The sequence below is a fragment of the Triturus cristatus genome, chromosome 10 (assembly GCF_964204655.1).
Source record: "Triturus cristatus chromosome 10, aTriCri1.1, whole genome shotgun sequence".
Taxonomy (NCBI): Eukaryota; Metazoa; Chordata; class Amphibia; order Caudata; family Salamandridae; genus Triturus; species Triturus cristatus.
The window spans coordinates 1143916161-1143939456 of NC_140593.1; the positions used below are offsets into that span (position 1 = coordinate 1143916161).

A 23296-nucleotide genomic window follows, 5' to 3' on the forward strand; every position below is an offset into this window, starting at 1 on the left:
CTTCATCAATTACACAAGTGCCAGATCTGTGCTACAACTAACAGTCCACCTTTAGCTCACTTTAGGAGCTTATCTTTCAATCACTTAAGCAGCCTATCTTTAGATCCTATAAGCTGCCCACATTTACTTACTTTTGCTGAACACTTTTCGATGTCTTTGGCTGCCCAGGTTTAGATCACCTAGATGCCCACTTTTAGATCAGTTTTGATACTCGCTTTTAGGTCACTCTAACGGCAACCATCTAAAATACACGAGGTATCCATTTTAGATGAGCCTACCTGTCCCCTTTCAACTCACTCTACCTACCTGCTTTTAGATGATTCTAATGCTTAGATCACTGCCTGTCCATTTTGGGTTGCCTACTTGCCCAATTTTAGATTGCCATGACTTTAGAGTATCTCTTCCATAAATCATTCTTGCAAAATCATAGTTCACTCCTCTAAAACTTATCTCACAAGTCTTTAAATTCACAATCACTGACCAACTCAAACAACATTCCTCCATTCTCATGCTTCTCAAGCATTTACGTGTTGACCCCTTGGCAACCATGTCTGAGTTAGGTGCCGCAGGGATCATACTGTCCTGGCTCTCCTCTTCAATTAGCTACTGGTCCTGTTCTGTGCGCTTATTCTCCACACTTCTATGCCTGTGGTAATGCACATGCGAATACAGAATGGCTCTGCCCTCCAAACTAATCTCTCCTTCCTTTCAACTACTTGTCTCAGTGAAATGATCTATTTTTCCTGCAAGGTCTCCTTGGCAATGAAACTCCAATTTTCTTCTCTTTCCACTCATTTGCATCATCACTCCACACAAACCTCACTCACTCCGTTTCAGCCTGTATGGCCTTGTGCCTGGAAATGCATTACCTGCCAAGATTGAAATAATGTCAGACTCTCAAATTCAATCCCCCTCCCATCACTTTTCTTTTAACCTTAATGTGTAGTTTGACAGCAAAAAGCAACCTCTCCCATAACACCTAGACACATCCTCCCACCGACTACCACCAGATTAATATCAGTAAAATATGCACCCTTCCCTTCCACTGTGCCACAGTGTGTAGGGCTAGTCTCTAGCAAGTTGGACTGTGGCCGAAGCCTCTTGGTCCTTTCAACTAATCCTCCACTCCCATGAAAAGGTTGTTGTAAAAGCCACTCATATCATGTTTAACCTTCATGGATCCACCCTCACTTCTACCTAAATAATAAGACAGGCTGTCTCATAAACAATTTTACTATCAAAATATCCAGCACTGGCCTACCTCTCTTCTCCTCTAAAAGCCCTGTGCACCTCATCTCCTTCCACTGGTTGACATCACTTGGATAAAGGAAAGCACGGTCATTCTCAGTATTACTGTGTAACATTAGTTTGAAGAGCCAATGCAATAGTCCAGATTCTCTGAAACATTCCTGTGTTTATTCTTTCATTAAAATTACCCCTTCTGTAGACCCTACTTATTAAGCAAGTGTTGACCTATATAGATATTGCCACATGTGGCTAAATTATTGGAAAGTTTGTTGCTTCACATATGAGCACTCACTTGTACATGACATGTCTGTTAAAAGATTTCAAATCCACTGTCTAGCGCCATGGCGACAGCTTGCACCCATCAATGGAAAATTACTGGTAGCGAGCAGGAGCAGCTAAGATGCTGGATGAGCGGGGTGGTGGGGGCGGGTGGACAGGAGAGGCGGGGTAAGGGGCACTAGGGGCCGCAGGGGGATACAAAAATGTAAACATTTTAAAACTTACCCGCAGCCGTCCCCGTCGTGCTCATCTGCGACCTGAGATGGCTGGCCAAACCATCATGCACAGTGATGGGAGTGCAGTACCACTCCCCTCAGTGTCTGTCACCATCAGGCCCCTCCCCCAAGCCTCGACGGGAAAGGAAAAATAAAATGAGTGTTGTTTTATTTTTCCTTTCCTCACATTTTCTGTGAAGGGGGGGTGCGATGCTCCTCCACCATAGTGGAAGAGCCACCGCTGATAGTGAGTAAAAACACAAAGTTCTAAAACATCTTTTGAAAAAACATAGATTCCAAAACACAGGCTACCAAACCTCGACCTAACAGGGAAGAGGTGTGGCGCCGCGGCCAGGGCGACTGACGCTGGAATCTGGGGCTCACGGTTCGATCACCGGCAGCAGGTCAGCCCAGCACCATGTGACTGGGCAATAGCTTGCTTAATCTTACCAACGGCCCCCAGCACCGGGATGCCTTCGGGTAACGGTTCGTGCTTTACAAATAATGGATTTAACAGAACAATTTCCCTGCAAGAATGCCAACATGCATGTAATCAATTATAATAATCACTGACCCCAGTTCTAAAGTATGAGGGACATTTATGTGGCTGATATTAAGAACTTAATGATGGTCAAAACGTTCATAGCAAAAATATAGTTTAAACGATTTTTCAGTCTGTTGTTAGGACTTGCAAAAGAGCATTTCCGGTCTACAGTTTCACAATGAATGCAGTTACTGCTTGTGTCTGCTAGGGGCAAAGCACATTATTTCTTATTAGGGGTGAGATGAACTCTTGGAGTTTAACTCTGCAGAATTCCGCAGAGTTACATAAAAGCTCAGCAAGATGCCACGGAGTTCTGCCAATGGTTCGAAAATATGCACGTTGTGTTGCTTGCGCTGCATATTAGTGGCAATAGCGCAAGCAGTGCTGAAAAACCAGCGCAAATGGCACCATGCATTGCTCAAGAGCGCCGGCTAATCGAGTTGGCTTTACTGCTGCTCGAGTAGAAAATCTACTCGAGTGGCAGCAAATCTGCTCAAAAAGCAGCCCTCTGACCACTCGTGACCTCCCGTGACCGCCTGCGTTAGAAAATCCGACTAGGGTACGCTAAATCCCACTCACCAGCTCACATTTCTCTGGCCTCATGGGAAACAAATTCCACCATGCACCAAATGGCAGAATTTGGCCTGAACTCCGCTATGCATGAGTAGCGCAGAGTTGCCAAATTCCACCAATTCTGCAGGCAGAATGAAACATTCCGCCCACCACTGATCCTTATGCTTGCCATCTCTGTCACATTTGCAGTTAACTCACTTTCGCTGACTTTGCATTACTCTCTCTGCTCTTGTATTACTATGAATTCTGTAAAAATCACTGAAATATCCGATAAAAAGCAGAACTACAATTAAAACACTTTGCTGTGAAATATGTCTGCATAATGTTAAATATGTCCACTTACTATTAAATCACTCTAGAGGCTCTTTGAACATTTCTCATGCATTAAGGTCACTTTAGTCATTGTTTATCTCTCTGAGATCTTTGTGAGTTATGTGGGCAAAACAAAGCAGTTCTTTGGCTGGAGGTCAATAGAGAACTTTAAAGGACTGAAAACAAAAGCAACCACATAGGTGAGTGCTTAATTAATGTTAGTGGTTGCTGGTGGTACAACCGACACACATTTTAGGGGACCGCGACTTCTTCATGGTCAGATGTTCACCCAGAGCAAGATAAAGGCTGAAAAGAGAGATAGAAACAGCACAAATGATGAAGGCTGGGATAAAAAAGCCTTCCAGAGTGTGATAAAGAGACAGGAATTGTAGGGTGATGGCAGAAAGAGGCATGATGTGGAATCAAGATCAGGTAGCCTTGGTATTCATCAACCCCAGCATTTGGCAGCTCCAGTTGAGCTCTCCTATGAAATACTATGGGCCCCTGCACTTAATGCTTTACAATTTAAGCACTGACAGAGGTTACTGTGCTGTATGTGTTGTCTCACATGGATCGGATCAGAACTCTGTTGCGTAAGGAGAGTTTACTGCCCAGCTTACATGATGGGTTAATTGTCATTAATGGCATAAAGTTGTGCAGCAGTGACCACGCCACCACATTCAAGGCCCTCTTGCCCGCAAATACACGTGACTAATTCCAGCTTCTTGAGACAGTTGGCCCAAGTCACCCAATCTCTCCTATACCAAAAGTCTGAGTTATTCATCTTAGGTCCCTAATGGCTAATACCCCTTTATCTGCATTTTTAGAAATATATCTTCTTTTTCTCATTGCCTTCATGTTTATTCTGTTTCCTCCCAGGATTGGATGCTTCGAGTTTTAACCTGGGAAATGGGAGACAAGATCGACAAAAACTTAACAAAGTAAGTCTGGTCTGTGTATTTCTGTAAGTGACATGCCGCAAAGATGCCAGAAAGAGCTGAATGATTTTAGGAGAGGACTTGAATAATCCCTTGAGGCCTCGCCCAGAGTCAACCCTTTATTCATTCACAGTAGGACAGACTGTCATTGGAGATCAACCTGGTTGTTGTCTGGGCAGTTGGTCTGTGCCTGAGGCACATGTGACCTGTCTCCACTGGACTTTCCTTCTTGCTATGGTCATCTGAGATGGGGTGGGGATCAGTGAAGGCAGAACTCCCTTGTAAGATAAGAGTAAGTGTGCAGTTTGAGGAATCGTAAGCTAAGAGTAAGTGTGCAGTTTGAGGACCACTAAGTCACACAGTGCATTAACTGCACAGTTGTCCCTTTATTTAATGTAAAACAACCATACATAATGAATGTTCTGCATCCCAAAGCAGACAAATGGCTGATGAGATGACAAGATGGCTGCTGCACATGCATGCACCGCAGTTATCTTCTAATGATTTTTTTTAAAACTTAAAAACATAAGAGATTTCAAGATGACCGCCTTGCATACACAAACATGTATGGTGGCCATCTTAAAACTGTTTTTCTTAAAGTTGAAGAAATATTATTCCAAGATGACCATTGTGCGTGTGCATATTGCGAATGTATGACGTTACAATGCATACATTTACTATGCTTGCATTTACAACGCAGTTTTTACATCGCAACATCCTTTACAATGCATTCTTTTACATCACATGCCATTACATCGCATTTTCAGAAACTACCTTTACAAGGCATTCCATTACACCGCATTATACCTTTACAACGCATACCATTACAATGCATACCATTACATCGCATTTAAGGTAAGTGTTGGATAGTATAGGGGTTATAATTACTATTCTAACTCCAGTGAGTGCAACAGTAGGGTAAGTGTTGGATAGTGTAGGGGTAAAAATTACTATTCTGACTCCAGTGAGTGTAACAGTAGGGTAAGTATTGGATAGTGTAAGGGTACTATGCTTTGTAATGGTATGCATTGTAATGACTTGCGATGTAATGCCTGCGTTTTAGTGACATGCGATGTAATGACATGCATTGTAGTGACATGTGATGTAATGGCTGCATTGTAATGACATGTGATGTAAAGGATGTTGCGATGTAATAACTGCTATGTAAAGGTAGTGCGATGTAATGACTGCGTTGTAAAGGTTGTTTCCCGCATATTGCTTGTCTATCTTGGAATAATAAAAACAACTTGAATATGGGAACCTGCTACTACAGCAGACTGAGGCATTTGGAGAGCCAGAAACTGGTGGTTAAGCAGATGCCGAGGACTCCTCATTTTTTAAGAAACAATGTGGGTGTTGGGAAAGGAACGAGGTGAAAGAATGGATTCATCCGGTTAAAACACAATGAAAGTGAAATGTTGCTAGTGTGTGACAAACACAAGAAATTGTAAGAAAGCCATCTAATCAAGAGGAGGAAGTGAGATAGACAAGAAAATGATCTAATTATGAGCAGAGGGTGGACCAAAAAACCCTGAGTGCCAACTGACAGCTGAAGTTATATGTGCGCGACATAAAAAGTTTCTTCAAACTGCCTTCCCACTGTGTTATTCTTGTATTTTTCAAATGCAAATCAGAGTGCTGACGGCACTCCATAATTAGTCTGCTTAATAGTTTCAATACTCTATTGGTGTGCGCGCTTGCTCCGCGCTCCGCCCAATTGCGCTGCAATCTAGAAGGTACAGCCACACCATCATTTCATGTACATTCTTGTATTTTTGACATGCATGTGAATGCCCAAAGACATGGTGTATGTTTCTGCAATACAGTGTTACGCCAAGCTGAGCACTCCTCCATTTTCTACCTGTGCTGTGTCCTCATCTCATCGTATCTTGAGAAAATGTGTGCATGATGTCTTCCCTGAACCCCATATTTGGAATCACAAAAGATGTTCATAACTATTGGTCAAAACGCGTAATTTTCCAGGTTGGGTTCACCTATGGATACACCGTCTGTGCACGTTTCCACCAGTGATCATGATGAAGTGATCTATAGTGGACCTTCCACAATATTAATTCACCCACTTTAGACAAGATATTAACACTCGCCACCAGAACATTTTGGTATATTCATAGAAACACTCCCACTTATTCTTATCACCTACAAAATGACTGCTTTTCCATCATGTTGAAAAGTTCCCTATCCTCAAATTTCGCCTTCTCCCATGTGCCCTTCTTCTGGAGAGTCTTCTTTCCATTGGTGTTCACGATGCACCATTCTTGAAGCTGCATTCTCCTATCTCCCTCTGATGTGTGCACAAGTTCTTCATTTGGCCCCAATGCGTCCTTCATTTAATACCCTTCCGGATCTGTCTCAGTCTGAGCATCACACCCCCAGTCACCACGTTGTCTGAGCCGGAACATCTCACCACCAGTGGTCACGTTGTGTGAGCCGGAACATCTCACCACCAGTTGCCACTTTGTCTTAGCCTGAACATCTCACCACCAGTCGTCACGCTGTCTGAGCCTGATGATCACACCCCCAGTCATCACGGTGTCTGGGTCTGAACATCACACCACCAGTGGCCACCTTGAAGACAGTTTCAGAAGGAGTTGGTGGAACTTTAGCACTCACCTGGCACCAATCCAAGGGACACAAAGAAGTGTTTGACTTCCTGACAGGTTAATCCAAAGGGTTTCACCTTCCAGACACTGATGTGATGACTTATTTCCACTTAGACAGTATCTAGTTCCTTTCTTGGAGTGGAACCGCGCCTCAGTGTCTCCGGGCCTTGCCACAATTCCAGAAATCTGAGCACTGGGCTTCAAAAAGTGTAAAATATACATCTGAGATTTGTAGTCATAGTGTTGTCCTTGTTAATTCTATTCCATTGTGGTTCACGGCATGAGTGACAATATGCAAGTGCTTCGTAAACATTGCACGCAATGTATATTTACCATACAGATGAATGAAAGAAGCTCACGTTCTTATATGGATGTTATGTAAAGACTAAAGCACTGTTTGTTCCTCCTGCCTTCATCTCTGCATGTCTGATAAATGTCCCTTCCTGGAAGCGATGCAGTCTCTGTGTTCCGGAATCCATCATTATGAGTGTTTGACTGCTGTGCATTCAGGGCTCACTCTGTTCCCCATCATTGTACTTTCTTTCATCTCTTCCATCTTTCTACATCCCCTACTCTTTCTTTCTTTCTTTCTTTCTTTCTTTCTTTCTTTCTTTCTTTCTTTCTTTCTTTCTTTCTTTCTTTCTTTCTTTCTTTCTCAGTGTCTCTGCGATCAAACCTCTATTCTACTCTCCCAGTTCCTTTATTTTAAGTTGAATTGATCCAGCCCTGAAACTATTTCTATGGATGGCCTGCAAAGCTCTTCTTCGCAGCTCAATGCAACCGGAAATGAGAACTTTCTGGGTGACTGGAGCAGCCTCTTGGGTCTAAGGACACCATTGTTCATATTCGATGACATGGCTAAAAGCTTGGTTGAAACTAAATCCTTGAACCTGCAATTTAGATTTTAGTGTGGATGGTGGTCAGCATTAGCCAGACAATGGATTTGCAATTTGCTAGCTGATTCTGTTTCTCATGACAAATGTGTCTGATAAATAACCCCTCATAGGGGGTGCTGTTTCCTCAGATTGGACCTTTGTTAAATAATACTTTTGGGGCATCAGTTACCCCAGATGGTTCAGCTGATTCTGCGACAAGGGCCTTCACAGTCAGGGTGCGGAGGGATGGCGGGCAAAGCCCCTTGCATTCCTTGTGGTTGGCTGTGGGTCAGTAGTATTAGGCAAGTCACTGCTTTTTGTCTGGCACTCTTGTTCTTCGCGTCCTGGCATGCAGAGCACCGACTCATAGTCTGCTCTTTAAACCTTTTGCCTCTAAAAACAAAATGGTGGCTAAATCATCCCTTGCCCACGTGAGCAGAAAATAAAGTAGGCATGAAAGACAGTCAAAGGAAATTCAGTGACTAAGAACACAGCAAATCACTTCACTGGATAAACACACTTGTGATATTACATTAAAAAAAGGTGGGAAGATAGATGCTGAGGCTACCCAATGCCCACAGTTAAACCACAGGGAGTACATAGGTAGCCAGTTCCAAACACAGGCGCAGCATCCTGAAGCGACTCTTAGAAGCTGCATAGGGCAGTATGTACACATGCTTTTTATTCAACCATCCTGATACTCTTGTAGTTTATATTTCTACATCTTTCATTCTTACTCACAAACCACTAATTTATACTTCATTAAATTAATTACTTATAAATGTAACTTCCCACTTCCTTTTCTCAGTTTCCCCTTTTTGACATATCGCTCTCACTCGTCATTTTTCACTCATCACTATTTATTTTCTTCTTCTTTACACACTCATCCTTTTTTACCTCAGTTCTTTTTTTCATTCTTCCCCTTTTGGTGTATCTTTTTGCAGTTCATTCAGCTTGCTCTCTTTATTTTCTGCACTACCTTGCTTCATCTTTCTCTCCCTAACTTTCACATGAATTGCATGTCAAATGTTTGGACCAGAATATCTGACTACAAAAACATAGGCTCAAAACAAAGAATGACAAAATATCTAACATACATAAATATATTCATACAGAAATGGTGAGAAACGTCTATATCTGGCATAAAGTACTTACACTAAAATATATAACAAATGGTATCAGAATTGTTGGTTAACCCAGTCCTACGATAGGTGAGAACTAAGTTTGGTTGACTTTAGGAAAAATACATATTTGGAAGATGATTTTTTGGGGCACGCATGTTGATAAGTGTCTGAGTTTGAGATCTGTGGGCCTTATTTGGAGTTTGGCAGATGGAACACGCTGTCACAGATCTGGTGGGCTTCTGTCCATTGTATTACAAGTTCATGATAGACTAGGGCACTTGTAGTACAGCGGGTGGGAAATCTGTCACTTTTTGACTGAGTATCCCATACACCAAATTCTAAATGAGAACCTATGTTTTTTTCAACCTGTATTTTCACATGGAAACTTCACACGCTCATTATCACACTTTTTGATTGGCAGATATGCACGGCTATAACATTTTTGCAAGGTCAGTTTCTGAATTAATGGTACTTGAGTTTGAAATACTCTTTACACGTTTCAAAGAAAGTAGTTTTCTGGTTACCTCAAATACTTATATCTTGTTTGTTTTGCAGATATGATCTAGCAAATGTGGGAATATTTTACAAAGATCTGAATCTGAGATCAATCTCTGAGAGCCCGGCAAACAGTGTAAGTTTACTATTTTCTTAGGTGCTGATTCTGCTTATAGGTCTCACCTACAGGTTTATTGATCTTGCTCATGCATTTGTTTAAATTACAGTTTGAAAATGTGCATCTAACATCTTCGAATAGTAAAATAAATTCCAGATTAGTCGCCTGTGCATTGCGATGCATACACATGCACTGGTGGCCATCCTGCAATTTGTTTTCTTTGAGAAAACACCATTCCAAGATGGTAACTGTGGCATGCAAATGTGTCTGTGACATCATGACACAAACGCATGTCACTGCATTATCTTCAAATTATATTTATTCAAAATATGCATTACAAGACGCCACTGGTTTATGGGCATGCATTGTGACACACGTGCAGGGCATAACGGCCATCTTGGAACACTGTTTACTCAAAGACTGAAAGAAAACACATTCCAAGATGGCCTCCGTAGTGTGTGTGCATGATGTCACAACGCATGAGCATGCACTGATGAGCTGAGATTTTCTGTGCTCGTGCAAACAAGCATAGTTGAAGCAAGAGCTCACAACTTGCATTTTATAGGCGAGACTGATTGCTTTACCGATGTATTTTTGAGCTCTTGTTCAGCTGTGACGGTAGGTCAGGTGCCATATGAATTTGACTTAGACTACTGCATATCTCCTACAACATGCTTTCCCTGCAGAATGCCATAAAAACCTTCCAGTGTTTCTGCATTCAGCTGTACCCCAGAATGTCACCCCGCGTTACCTTACAGCAGAGTAACTCTAGCACAGCTTTACCACAGCTTTACCCAAACAAAGCTTTATTATACATTCCGTCCCCCCAAAGACATCTTTACTACCGAGTTCCCCAAACACTGGTTTACTCGAGAGCACCTGAAGCACAGTTTCCATACGATTTTCAATGGCAGCTTTGTCAGACATGTCATCTAAATGCAACTGTATTTACCACATACCCCCCCTTCCAAAGATTGCGTCAAAGATTTCTACACAGTTTTAACCCAAACACAGTTTTTCCAAGGTTCCCCAAACACAGCTTTACCACAGACTTCCAAGCGCAATTTTACCCTGATTGCCCAATACAGGTTTACCAGACTTCCCTTTCTTCCACACCGTGCTTTACCACTGACCCATCAAACACAAAACGTGCCTCGGTTTCTCAAACACCATTATGCCACATAGTTTCTTAAACACAGCATCTCCGCATAATCCCTCAGACAGCTTTAGCACAAGTTCAGCAAACCTTGACGCCTGATTCCCAAACACAGCTTTACCGTGTAGCACCCAAACACAGTTTGACAAAAAAGCCTTTCACAGTATAATCACCGAGGACTTTAAGGGCAGGTTAAGTCAAGAGTATTTCCAATCCAGATTTACAGTAGAGCATTCCAAATAATTGCTTTGTCTGATGTCTCTCAAGCACAATTTCATCACAGAGTTTTCAAAACTCCTGTCAACCTGAGGATTTCTCCAAGCAGAGTGTCTCACATGCTCTAAGTACTATATCGTTGCTACCATTAGCTCATAGAGTTTCTTTTCATAAGCACTGTTGGGGATGGGTTAAAAGTGTAACCCTGGCAGAGTGGCTCACGATCTCTCTGTTTTCTCCTCCAGATTGCAACATTGCTTTCCAACTTTGGAGGCCAACTGGGCCTATGGATGAGCTGCTCCATGGTGTGCGTCATCGAGATTGTGGAGATCTTCTGTGTTGATTCCTTCTGGGTCTTTGCACGACAGCGCTGGCAGAAGTTGCGCAGGCGCTGGCAGCAGAAGAAGGAGGAGCGGAGGCAGGCGCAGTTGGCCGCGGCCTCTCAAGACCCTGTTGCTGCCGACAGCGGACATGACAATCCTGTTTGCATTCAGGATGAGGACCCACCAACCTTCAACACGGCGCTCTCCCTGCCCGTGCCATCCAACTGCCAGGTGCCTCGGACACCGCCACCAAACTACAACACTCTAAGGCTACAGACATTCATAGAAAATGGAGCCGAGCTCGAGGACTCTGAGGATGACACAGAATACCTCTGAAGAACCACACATGTGCACTCATCCAGAACTTGTGACAGAGACACATTTCTGAAGAAGCCTGTCAACTTAGACAGGTTCACAAGGCATTGTGGGTATTTTGTCCCTCTAGCAGATGCCTGTCCTGTGGATATGGTTTGAAGCTGCTGGCTTGGGCCTCTTGGTCCTGTCTCAGCTGGAAGCTGACTATGAGATTGTATAGAATGCAAGTGTGCTAAAGATTGTATTTTCCTTCTAGGACCTTTAGCAGAACAATGCAAGCCAAAGTCTCATACAAACTTCCACTCAAAGAATCTCAAGGAAGTTCCCATCCTACAGGTAAACACTTCTTTGTTAATCCCACAGGATGTCTCAAATGTAACCTCAGTGTAAGCCATTGTCCAATCCTAGCCTTTCTACAGAGCATCCTACCTTACAGATGAGAGGAAGGGATGCTCCTGCGTAGGATACCACTGAAGGCACCTTCCGATTGAAGGCTATCCATGATCTTGGCCTAAATACAAGGCATCTTCCTCCATCAAGAGAGTCATCGGTTGAAGCCTCTGAACAAGTCACCATGGCTCCGGCCCACACCCCAGACTTTCAGGATTATCTCCAATACAGCTGCTGCAAGTCTCGGCAAGGTGCACTTTTGTTGGTCAATACCAACCCTAGGTCCTCCACATGTGCCACTCTGTAATCCATAGGCCATAGGCCCTTGAGCAATAGCTATGGCACTAGTTAGGAGGAGCATGCACATGATTTGTAAGGTGCACCGAGGTAGGATGGGGGCAAGGGTCTTCCTGGAGACATTCAACTTAAGGAAGCAGAAACAATACTAGAGTTCACTGGACAATAAAGTGAATTCTTGCAGCCAAGAATCCCTAAAGGCTTGGAGCATCAAGACATGCTATACGCTGCAAATGGGACTAATGATAAGTCTCAAGAAGAGGTGGAAGACCCATGAGTCTTCTCAAGACGGTGGAATTCAAGGAGTTACACATTACCAAGCTGAGTTCACATTTGTGATGGCAAAATATTATTCAAAACTCCAAGCCAAATGGTGTTGAGACAAGTATTCTAGCATCTGTCCAGTCCCTGAGGAAAGACAATCTCAGCGAATAGGGATGAGCTGGATAAGTGGACCCACAAAAATAATCTTCAATTGGAAGTATTGAGATACTTCCTTCCTTTCGTGCTGATATTAGACAACACATATGCAATGCAAAGGTGTTTTCAGCAGGAATCTTACAGGAGCTCCTTTGATGCACCACAGGCTTGAGAAGCACTATCCTGCCACATACCATAAACGCACACCCTATAAGCACAGTACCACTATGCACTTGGTATTTCATGAGCTTCTGAAAGCTGAAGGTTCTTCACGGACTCGCAGAGAACCTGCCAGCATCACCTTTGTGGGTACTGAGGTTTCACCATCGACCTAAGGCCACAATACTGTGACGCGCCAATCAAATGCTCCCACTTCCTTCGGACCAGTAGGCCATGTAATGCCATTCTGAGTATCACCACTCTGAAAGCTCAAAGGATCCAGTGACCTCGCATGCCCTGCTGGTGTCCACCTCCGCTAAAACTAAAATTCACTCCCATCTGTCACCATACGCACTAACAAAGTGGATCTGACAGAGTTCCACTATGTTATACTTCCGTTTCCAAATCCATTTTATGCAGAATATTTTTTGAAGCTATGGAGATAAGCCAGGAGTTCACATTGACCATAAAGTGTGTTGAATGTTCATTTTTATTGTATCGTTATTAAGTGCAGTGCAGAAGCATTGGGAACACAGAGTCTTGTGGACATGGGGACTGTTCCCTGCTGAAAAAGGATATCTATATTTTTAATGTCTTTATTTCCAAAAAAAGGAGTATATTTTTTTATTTCTAATAAAAAGCTGTTCTTGGATTGTACATAGCCTATAGTCCATGGAGGTATATATCATCCAATAACCATCTTCTCTGTGTTGTAAGGCCTCAGGACACTGCATCACGGCTGGTATGTGCTAGTTGGCCACTTTGAAAATATTGCATACAAATCTCTGTATGTATGTAGAGTAGCATGTATAATGTATGTGCGTATGTTTGTATATGCACATATATATCCAAAGTATGTGTAGACATGTCAGTGTTTGTGAGGGAGGAAGGCCTCTATGTAGATACTTGGGTGTGCCACTTGTGAAGAAATGTGGCTTCCTCAGAACTTGAATTTTGCTAAGAGGGGCCGGTGCAACCCTCTGGATCTCTCATTTGTTACTTGAATAATGCTTGGCATGAACTGTGAGCCATAAAACCATTTTGCAAATCACATGTCCCACATCTGTCTGTGTGTTTTATTATTGTGGCTTGTTTGTGTTTTGTTATCACTGGATTTTTAGTTTCGGTGGTCATAAAAGAACAAAGCTGACAAAATGACCAAATTGTTCAGGTGTGTAGGTGAACAAAGGAAGTCTAGGCAGGAAGATTCCCTGCTAGAGAAAGTACTTGTGCAGCATGGCAGCCCATTTAGAAAACACAGTAGCACAGTATAGTACTAGGCGATTAGGAAAAGTGCTACAAAACACTTCCACAGCATCCCATTCCTTACCAGAGGAGGCAGTGCTACAGAATGGCCACCACTTCAGAGCGAACGGTGTTACAATATGGCATTTCCTACCAGAGTAAGCCTCGCTACAGGTTTGTGACCCTCTTAGAGAAAGTATTGCCACAGCATGGTGCTCCTAAAAAAAAACACATAGAGAAGCATGGCAGGTTTACTGCGGCACGCCATGGTCCACCTGAATGCGGCACCGGCAAAGAATGGTATTCTGTACCAGAAAAAAGCCATGCCATTGCTGATTAGAGCATGGATGGAACAAACTAAGTCCTTGCAGAGTCCATTGGAAGCAGGGCTGGCTCATTGTCCTCTGTTGAATGGAATCAGTGGATATATCTGCTCCTCATGACAGTAGGAACAAAATGGATTGGGAAAGCATTGTGCCCAGAATCCTCTTGGTGTCTTTCAGAAGCATTTAATATCCTAAGCCATTTCATTCATCATTGTCTCCTGACAATCAGGTTTTGGTACAAAGACCCCAAATGAAACTGATGCTGACTTATTCTGTCCTTGTAATATCAAAGCATAACCCTACCCATCTGCATCTCTGTAACATGTGCTCAATTACAGTGTCTCTCAAGGGTCAGGGCGTTCGCATATTTGCCGTCTCTGGCATCCACCATCCATCACCATGGGTTCTTACTGACACATGCCAACAACACTCAATCTTGCTAACATCTGGAGATGATTTAACATCTCACCTACCTGATCAGTCATTGACTTTCAGTCATCAATCAAGGGATGTGTGATCAACCACCTGTCTCCAGGTCATCAATGAAGGGATGTGTGATGATCAGCCACCTTTTTTCCAGTCCTCAATCAAGGGAAATATGATCAGCCACTGGTCTTCCAGTCATCATTCAAGTGATGTGTGATCAGTCATCTGTCTCCCAGCCATCAATCAAGGGATGTGTGATCATTTATCTGTCTCCCAGTTATCAATCAAGGGATGTTTGATCAGCCACCTGTCTTCCAGTCATCAATCAAGGGATGTTTGATCAGCCATCTGTCTGCAGGTCATAAATGAAGGGATGTGTGATCAGTTATCTGTCTCCCAGCCCTCATTCAAGGGATGTGTGACCCGTGGCCTGTCTTCCAGTCATCAATCAAGGGATCTTTGACCTGTCACCTTTCTCCAGCTCATCAATCAATTTTGGAATTCATTATCAAAGGCGGCCATTACTTACCAGAGAAAGCACGGCCATAGAATGCCACTGAACCCCAGATCAATCCTTACAGTAGCTGCATTGTCAACCCATTGGAGAAGAAGAACATACTACTGAAAATCACAGGAATCATTATCATAGCAGCCACCCTACACCCACCAGAGAACCCACCACTGCATCATGGCACTCCAGAGTAGACAAAGCTCTACTAGAGCATAGCGCTACCACCACTTCAACATCTTCCCTCTGACAAAGTATCATCTCAGAATGGCATTCCCTAACACTGAAAGTAGGAAGCTGAATTCCATTAAACACTGGAAAAACATACCACTCCATACCAGAGAAAACACTACAACAGTATGCAATCATTTCAGAGAATATACAACCACATGATGCCACTCAGTACCCGAGAAAGCACTGCCACAGCAAACTACTCCATACCTGATAAAGCAATACTGCAGCATGTCATTCCAGACCAAGAAAGCACCACCACACCATGCTACTCCATACCAGCACAAGCACCACAGTGGCATGCAAAGCCATGCCAAGGAATGTACAACTACATGATGCCACTTAGTATCCGAGAAAAATGCACTGCCACAGCAAACCACTCCATAGCTGATACAGCCATACTGCAGCATGTCATTCCAAACCAAGAAATCACCACCACAGCATGCTACTCCATACCAGCACTAGCACCACAGTGACATGCAAAACCATATCAAGGAATGTACAATCACATGATGCCACTCAGTGCCTGAGAAAGCATTGCCACAGCAAACCACTCCATACCTGATAAAGCAATACTGCAGTATGTCATTCCAGACCAAGGAAGCACCACCACAGCATGCTACTCCATACCAGCACAGGCACCACAGTGGCATGCAAAGCCATGCCCAGGAATGTACAACCACATGATGCCACTTAGTATCCGAGAAAAATGCACTGCCACAGCAACCCACTCCACACCTGATAAAGCAATACTGCAGCATGTCATTCCAGACCAAGGAAGCACCACCACAGCATGCTACTCCATACCAGCACTAGCACCACAGTGACATGCAAAACCATATCAAGGAATGTACAATCACATGATGCCACTCAGTGCCTGAGAAAGCACTGCCACAGCAAACCACTCCATACCTGATACAGCCATACTGCAGCGTGTCATTCCAGACCAAGAAAGCACCACCACAGCATGCTACTCCATACCAGCACAGGCCCCACAGTGGCATGCAAAGCCATGCCAAGGAATGTACAACTACATGATGCCACTTAGTATCCGAGAAAAATGCACTGCCACAGCAAACCACACCATACCTGATACAGCCATACTGCAGCATGTCATTCCAGACCAATAAATCACCACCACAGCATGCTACTCCATACCAGCACTAGCACCACAGTGACATGCAAAACCATATCAAGGAATGTACAATCACATGATGCCACTCAGTGCCTGAGAAAGCACTGCCACAGCAAACCACTCCATACCTGATAAAGCAATACTGCAGCATGTCATTCCAGACCAAGAAAGGATCACCACCGCATGCTACTCCATACCAGCACAAGCTCCACAGTGGCATGCCAAACCATACCAGAGAATGTACTATTGCAGCATTCCACTCAAGAGGTAAGCACTACCACAACGTTCCTCTCCATAGCAGAGAAACACTGACAGAGCATAACGCTACATCCCACAGAACATACTACTGCTACATACCACACAATAGGATGTAGCCTTACGGCTAGAGCGGACGACCTCGAAGCTGGGGAACCGGGTTCGAGTCTCAGCATCAACGCTCCACATCCTCTGATTCTGGGCAAATCACTTAATCTCCTCGTGCCTAACAAAAAAATTAATGTGTCCATCTGTAACGAAACTGGTGCTCATGTAAAGAGCTCTGATACCTGATATCTTCGGGTCTAGTTTGCTCTATATAGAACTCTATAATAAAAAATAATAAAACCACAGCACGCCACTTAAACCAGAGAAAGCTCTACAGAAGCAGGTCAACCCATACTAGAGAGGGAACTGCTGCAGAATTCGACCCTACACCACAGATAGCACTAACACAGCATCCCATACCAAAATAGAAAAAACAATGCCAACTACAAGAGAAAGAACTCCAGCAGCACGCTACTACACACCGGAGAACGTGCTACAGTTGTATGCCACCAAAATATTATTGCAACATGCTATTCCATGCAGGAAAAATCACCACACCGGTGTCACACTTATACAAATGAAAGCTCCACCACAGCAGGCCATTCCATAATTGAGAATGTAATACCACTGTATTCTGCTACCTACCACAGCAAGTAGCACAGCGGTATGCCCTTTCCCTTTAGGGATAGGACATACCAAGTTAATATATACTTCATAAAGCACATCCACAGCGTGCCACTCCACACCGTAGAACGTACTACCACAGAATGCTGCTCCATTACACAGAAACCACAGCATGTCACTGCATTACTCCATCCCTCACCAAAGGAAAGAAACAGCTGGATCTTGGTATTTCAGCCCAGGACAGCAGACTATCACTACGGCATGACATACCATTTGTTATCAGAGAAAGGACTATTGTAGCCTAGTATTCCTCATAGGACGACATGACAAGGTAGTATGCTAATAATGATAGACAGTCCAAATCTCTAAAAGTATGCACACATTTGTGGAAATATTTTTTAATTTTTGTAGAGGAAAAGGGTAAATTATGCCAGGAAAGCATACAAAATCTTTGAGAACTATGTTGAAAATGTATATCTTATGTGTGGGGACCCCAAAAATTTAAACACCCAAAAATTCACCTCAATCAGAAACCCACAATTCTCTGGATTAGAGATGGTGTTAAACCTCAGTTTCATAAGGATGTGTGTCCTGCATTAAGACACCTCCCAATGGAACAAAACATCAGAAATACAGTCAATTAATCAAATAGCCCACTCAGTGACTGAGTTCTAGATCAGTTGAGTCATTAAAGGGTTTTATAAAAAAATTAAGAAATGAAACAGTCCAGCATCAGTGCCATAAATGCTCCCAGTCGATAGAGCAATACAGAGAAATGCAAAATCGGAAAATATTCCTAGTACCAAGTGGGCAGCAAAATCGAAACCCAAACGAACAGCATCCCTTGCTGAATGGAAAAGTCACATCGGCAATCTCTGGCTCACTCACATAGTCAAGGGTTTTAATACATTATTTTTACTTATGAAATTAGCAAAACTGCTGACTAATGTGGTGTAATCAATTGTATCATTTTGTCAGCAAATCAGAGCACAGTATTTATAAAACGTCATATCACCTTAACCACTAAGCACTATCCCATTACATGAATATTCATTTTACCCCCTCTAAGCCTATGTTATCCGGAGATGCTAGCACAAGCTAGATATATAAACAACAGTGTTCTATATGAATAAACAGTCATTGCAATGTTAGCGGAGATACCTTAAAGAAATAGTTGCACGACTGAGCCAAGAGAAGCTCAAATAGGAAGCATGACCAATATAAATGCAAACAAACAAAGAGTAACCTATTGAGTTTGTGGTACAGAAATCACCGACTGTGAAATGTAATGGGAGGGAAGACATGAGTGACAAGGGTGACTTCCATTTTGGACAAAATGGCGTTCAGGTACAAATTGAGGCCCAGTTAACAAGTGTCAAGCACACTTCTACACAACATAGACAAATAGTTTCACGCCCAATAGTACTAAATCAGTGTATACATGTGTAATCAATGGTGAAATTACACTTTACACCTTGTTAGTGATGCACAAGAATAGAAACACAAGGACATCTCCAACATATGTAAGGCTTCTGTTCCACAAAGATGCATTACTTCTCGGACCGCTCTTTGTTCGTCCTGATGTCAGTCTCTCCTCAGCCTCTGTGTACCATGATGCTAGGTACTTTGATCCTTTAGAACCCTCCCCACTATACTTGATTAGCAGGGCTAGACAGGCTATTTATACCATCTGACATTTTCCCTAGGCCTGGAGGCATTTGAGAGTTGAAGGTCACTTCCTCTGTCTTCAGCTTCCCGGGGTTTATGGCAGCAAAGACAAAGAGACAGAGAGAGAGAGAATGATTGTCTACAAAGAGAAAACAACTATTTTGAATACTTTTTTTAGAGCAGCTTCGGTGGTTCCCACTCTTGCCCTGCTGATTGGGGCAACGAGAGCAGGTTCTTGGTTATGTTCAGTCACAGGACAAAAGATCACCTCTGCTGAATGACTGAATATATTGGGCTGGGCAGCTGCCTTGGGCTCTCAACTGCACATCCTGGCCTGCAACACAGCTACGATGCCATTCCTTTAAATCAGTAACACAGTTGGTGCCAATTATGTTGTTAGACTTGCTTGATAGCCTCTACTGCTGCCCTACTTCTTTGCCCCAGTCATATGGGTTGCTCTTGCTCTTTAAAAATGTAGCCTATCTTGGGTCACATGATTGCATGTAAATGACAGACTTTGCAAATTCCTCCCAGTCACACAATAGAGGGGTTAGGTGTGTCTCAATGGGCCATATGCTGGCAGGATGGGGTGGGACGGAGCAGAGCACAGCCCTACTTGCAACTGAATAAGGAGTGCTCTGTCTTCCACAAAGGACCTATCACCTCCACATTGTCACTGCAGTCAGCTTGGAGCCAGGGCAGGGGAGTCAGGAAATTCCAAGCACTTCAATGCCACTGTCTAGAAACATCTCCCACTTTCCAGAAGGAGAGCACCAGGGTATAAAAATAGGTCAGCCAGTCAGTCAATAACTTTATTTCGGCCACTGGGACCATAAAAGTACATCGTTACAAAAACACAACAAACATTAAGAGGAATAAAAAGTATGTACACACAATCGTATATATACAGTCACGCAGATTATAAAATGGCATCCTCCAGTTTTCTTAAAATCCATTAAAAAGCAACCAATTGGAGGAGGAGCTTAGCACGCATCCAAGATGGTCGCGTGAGCAAAGGTCTCCCCGGACCCTCGCCACTCCTCGCAATTTATCCAGATGATATCCTGATTTCTTGGACGGGCTTTCGAAGGTGAACCTTGATTGAGTCCATAACTCTTTCCAGAATTTAAATCGGACTTGGGCGACTAAAATTACAGCACTTTGAACTTTTGAGGCCCACCTTGAGGCCGTGCTGGGGACTTGGTGATCTGTGGAGCCGGGACGTAGTTGAACAACAACGGCATTGGGACCTCATCAGTGGCCGTATTCCCACTTTCGGTTTCGCTTTCGGTTTCTGGCATGGTCTGATTGAGGGTCTGTTTCGCTCGGCCGGGGACCAATCCAGCCTCCTTCTGGTGTCATCGCTGCCTCCTCATTACAGCGTACTGGGTCAAGTGGTGACTCTCTCCGGACCCCACGAGCCAGCTTCTTGGCCGGTCGGTGCCCGACCTGCCGGCGGCCATTTTCACTAGGTCTTGCGGGCCCCTCCGGGGTGCATCTTCCGCCATGACGGGCAGGGGTGAACCCGAGAAGCGGAAGACCAAGACGTCTCTTCGTGGGGGACAGTTCCAGACAAATGTTATGGACCGCTATACTCAAGCCAAAGGATCCCCCGGGCTCTCCAGCAATACCCCGGAGGACGCCAGAGAAGACCCATCTGCCCCTGGTGACTTGTCCCTGCAGGACATTATGGGCACCATCACCGGCATGAAGGAGACCATCGGCCAGCAGTATGAGGCCCTGGCCCGTAAAATTGACACGGTCGCCATCGATGTCACTCTAATCAGGGCCGACCTGTCTAAAACTAACGAGAAGGTGAAGTCATTGGATTTGAAGACCTCCAGCCTCACGGCCGATGTGTCGGAACTTCGAACAGACCTTGGCGCTCTGAAATCGGCCAACGACTTGATGTCCCATCGGCTGGAAGATTTTGAGAACAGGGCAAGACGCAACAACATCCGCGTCATAGGTGTTCCGGAGAATCCCGGGACTCGTTCTGTTGACCTCCTGGTCGAAGATCTAATCCTTACCCATCTTGCCCCTTCTGGACTCAGCAAGTTTTTCGCTGTGGAGCATGCACATCGTGTCCCGGGCGGTAAGCCCAAGCCAGGCGCTCCCCCGAGGCCTATCATCGCTAAACTTTTTCATTTCATGCGATTTTGCAGGCTTCGAGGGTGCACGGCCCGGTGAAATTTGAAAACTCCTCTGTCAATTTTTTCCCGGACTTCACTCAACTTGTTCAGAGACAGAGGATGGGCTTTCAGGGGGTCAAGCGACGTCTCCGGGACCTGCGCTTGAAGTATGCTATGCTTTTCCCTACAAGGCTTCGACTGGAACATGAGGAACGGACCTTCTTTTTCGAACGACCGGACAATGTGAGCGACTGGTTGGATTCCCTGCCTGGTCGGGGTGATCGAACGGGGCACCCTGGCGGTGCCGAGGGTGGTGAGCCTCCACAGAAGTGACCTTCCGGTCCCTAACCCTGATAATCGGACATTGCTCAGTTGGGTTCTACCTCTTTTGTATATTTTGTCTTATAGTAGTTCACGTCTGGGTGGCGGGTGGAGACGGGCCTCTCTCCTCCTCCGGGGTCTTTTTGTAGAATGGGATTGTTAGGGCAACAGGCACACTGCATTTTGGGGTGGTTTTATAGTCTGCAGGGGTGCAGGGAGGGGGGAGTTGTAACGGGTTTTGGTTGGGGTGTTTGTGTTCGTGTTTTCTTTTCTCAAGGCGGCATATTGGTTCTTTCTTTGTTTCAGGTGTCCTGCTCTCTGTGGGGAGACTCCTGCTACTTTTGTGGGGATGGGGGGTAGTGGGTTGCGGTTGATATCTTGGAACGTCAATGGATTGGGGGATCGTATCAAGCGGGGTGTTGTACTGCAATATTTGCGTTGTTTGACTCCTGATGTTGTACTCCTGCAGGAGACGCATTTGGTCGGCAATGTGTCATGCTATGAATAGGTGGGGATACCGACTGGTTGCACACTCCGGGTTCACCACTGGTTCCAGAGGGGTTGGTATTCTTGTCCGGTCTTCCCTCCCACTAGAGATTGATAATGTTATCCTTGACGAAAGAGGGCGTTATGCCGCCCTAACTGGTAGGTGGGCGGCATATATATATATGTCCCCCCAGGCCTCCAGACCTCCACTTTCTCTGATGTTGGTCGGATGTTGCTGGAACTCCCCGATGGTCTTCTCCTCGTGGGCGGGGACCTTAACTCTGTGCTATCCGGCGATCTGTATCATCACCCTCCCAGGGCCCTTCCCGTTTCCCAATCATGGCTTGGTGGGTTTTTGGACACCTTTGGTTTGGTGGATTGCTGGAGGTTAATGCACCCGACGCAATGTCAATACACCTTCCACTCCGGGGCTCATGGGAGTCTCTCCAGGCTTGATTACTTCCTCATGCCCGCGGCCCAGTCCACCCACGTTGGGGAGGTTCGACACTTGGCCCGGGGCATTTCAGATCACTCCCCTGTGTGGCTGCTTTTCGACACGGGGACGCAAGCCGCGGGGCGGATCGCCCCTATTAACCCTTGGCATCTGCGCAACCCCAATATTCGCGACAGCCTCATTAAGTCGCTCGACCACTACTTCCTGGAGAACGAGGGGTCTGTCTTGTCCTCAGTGTCCCTGTGGGAAGCCTTCAAAACTGTTATTCGTGGACAGGCCCTCTCTTTAATAGCTGAGATCAAGAAAGCTAGGAGTGGGGAGGTCGTGAGGCTGGAGGCCGAGGTACTGGAGTTGGAGGCTGAACTAGACTCAGGTGTCACCCAGGATAGGCTCCACGCCCTTAGCTTGAAACAGTTTGAATACAAATCCCTTGTTACTGATGCCGCCAAGACACTGTACAGGGAACAGCAAGGTAGACTGTATGATGTTGGGGATAAGGCGGGTAAACTGATTGCGTGGCTTGACAAGAAGGAGAGAGTGAACCGTGTGGTCCCTGTGCTTCAGAATTCCGACGGTGTGCGTGTGACTGATCCTGGTGAGATTGTGGAGTGTTTTGCTGACTATTTTCATGTGGTCAATTCCCCGGTGTCCGATAGAGATGAGGATGACTCTTGTTTCTTGTTGAGGGACATTGCGCTGCCTTGCCTGTCTGAAGAGGACCGAGAGTGCATGGAGGCATCGTTGTCAGCCGACGAGATTGCTACCGCGATTCGTTCCCTTCGTACTGGTAAGGCTATGGGCCCCAATGGATTGCCCATT

At 44.7% G+C, this 23296-nt stretch overlaps 1 protein-coding gene across 2 annotated transcripts in view; it reads left to right on the plus strand.

The window, feature by feature from the left end:
* Nucleotides 1-13669, plus strand: part of SCNN1G (sodium channel epithelial 1 subunit gamma) — a 56104-nt gene extending 42435 nt beyond the window's left edge. For both annotated transcript variants that reach the window (XM_085629496.1, XM_085629494.1), the window contains exons 11-13: nt 4051-4112; nt 9285-9360; nt 10960-13669. In XM_085629496.1, coding sequence (XP_085485622.1) covers nt 4051-4112; nt 9285-9360; nt 10960-11373 — 552 coding nt within the window. In that variant the 3' untranslated portion in view covers nt 11374-13669. The remainder of the gene's footprint in view (nt 1-4050; nt 4113-9284; nt 9361-10959) is intronic.
* Nucleotides 13670-23296: the final 9627 nt, after the last annotated feature.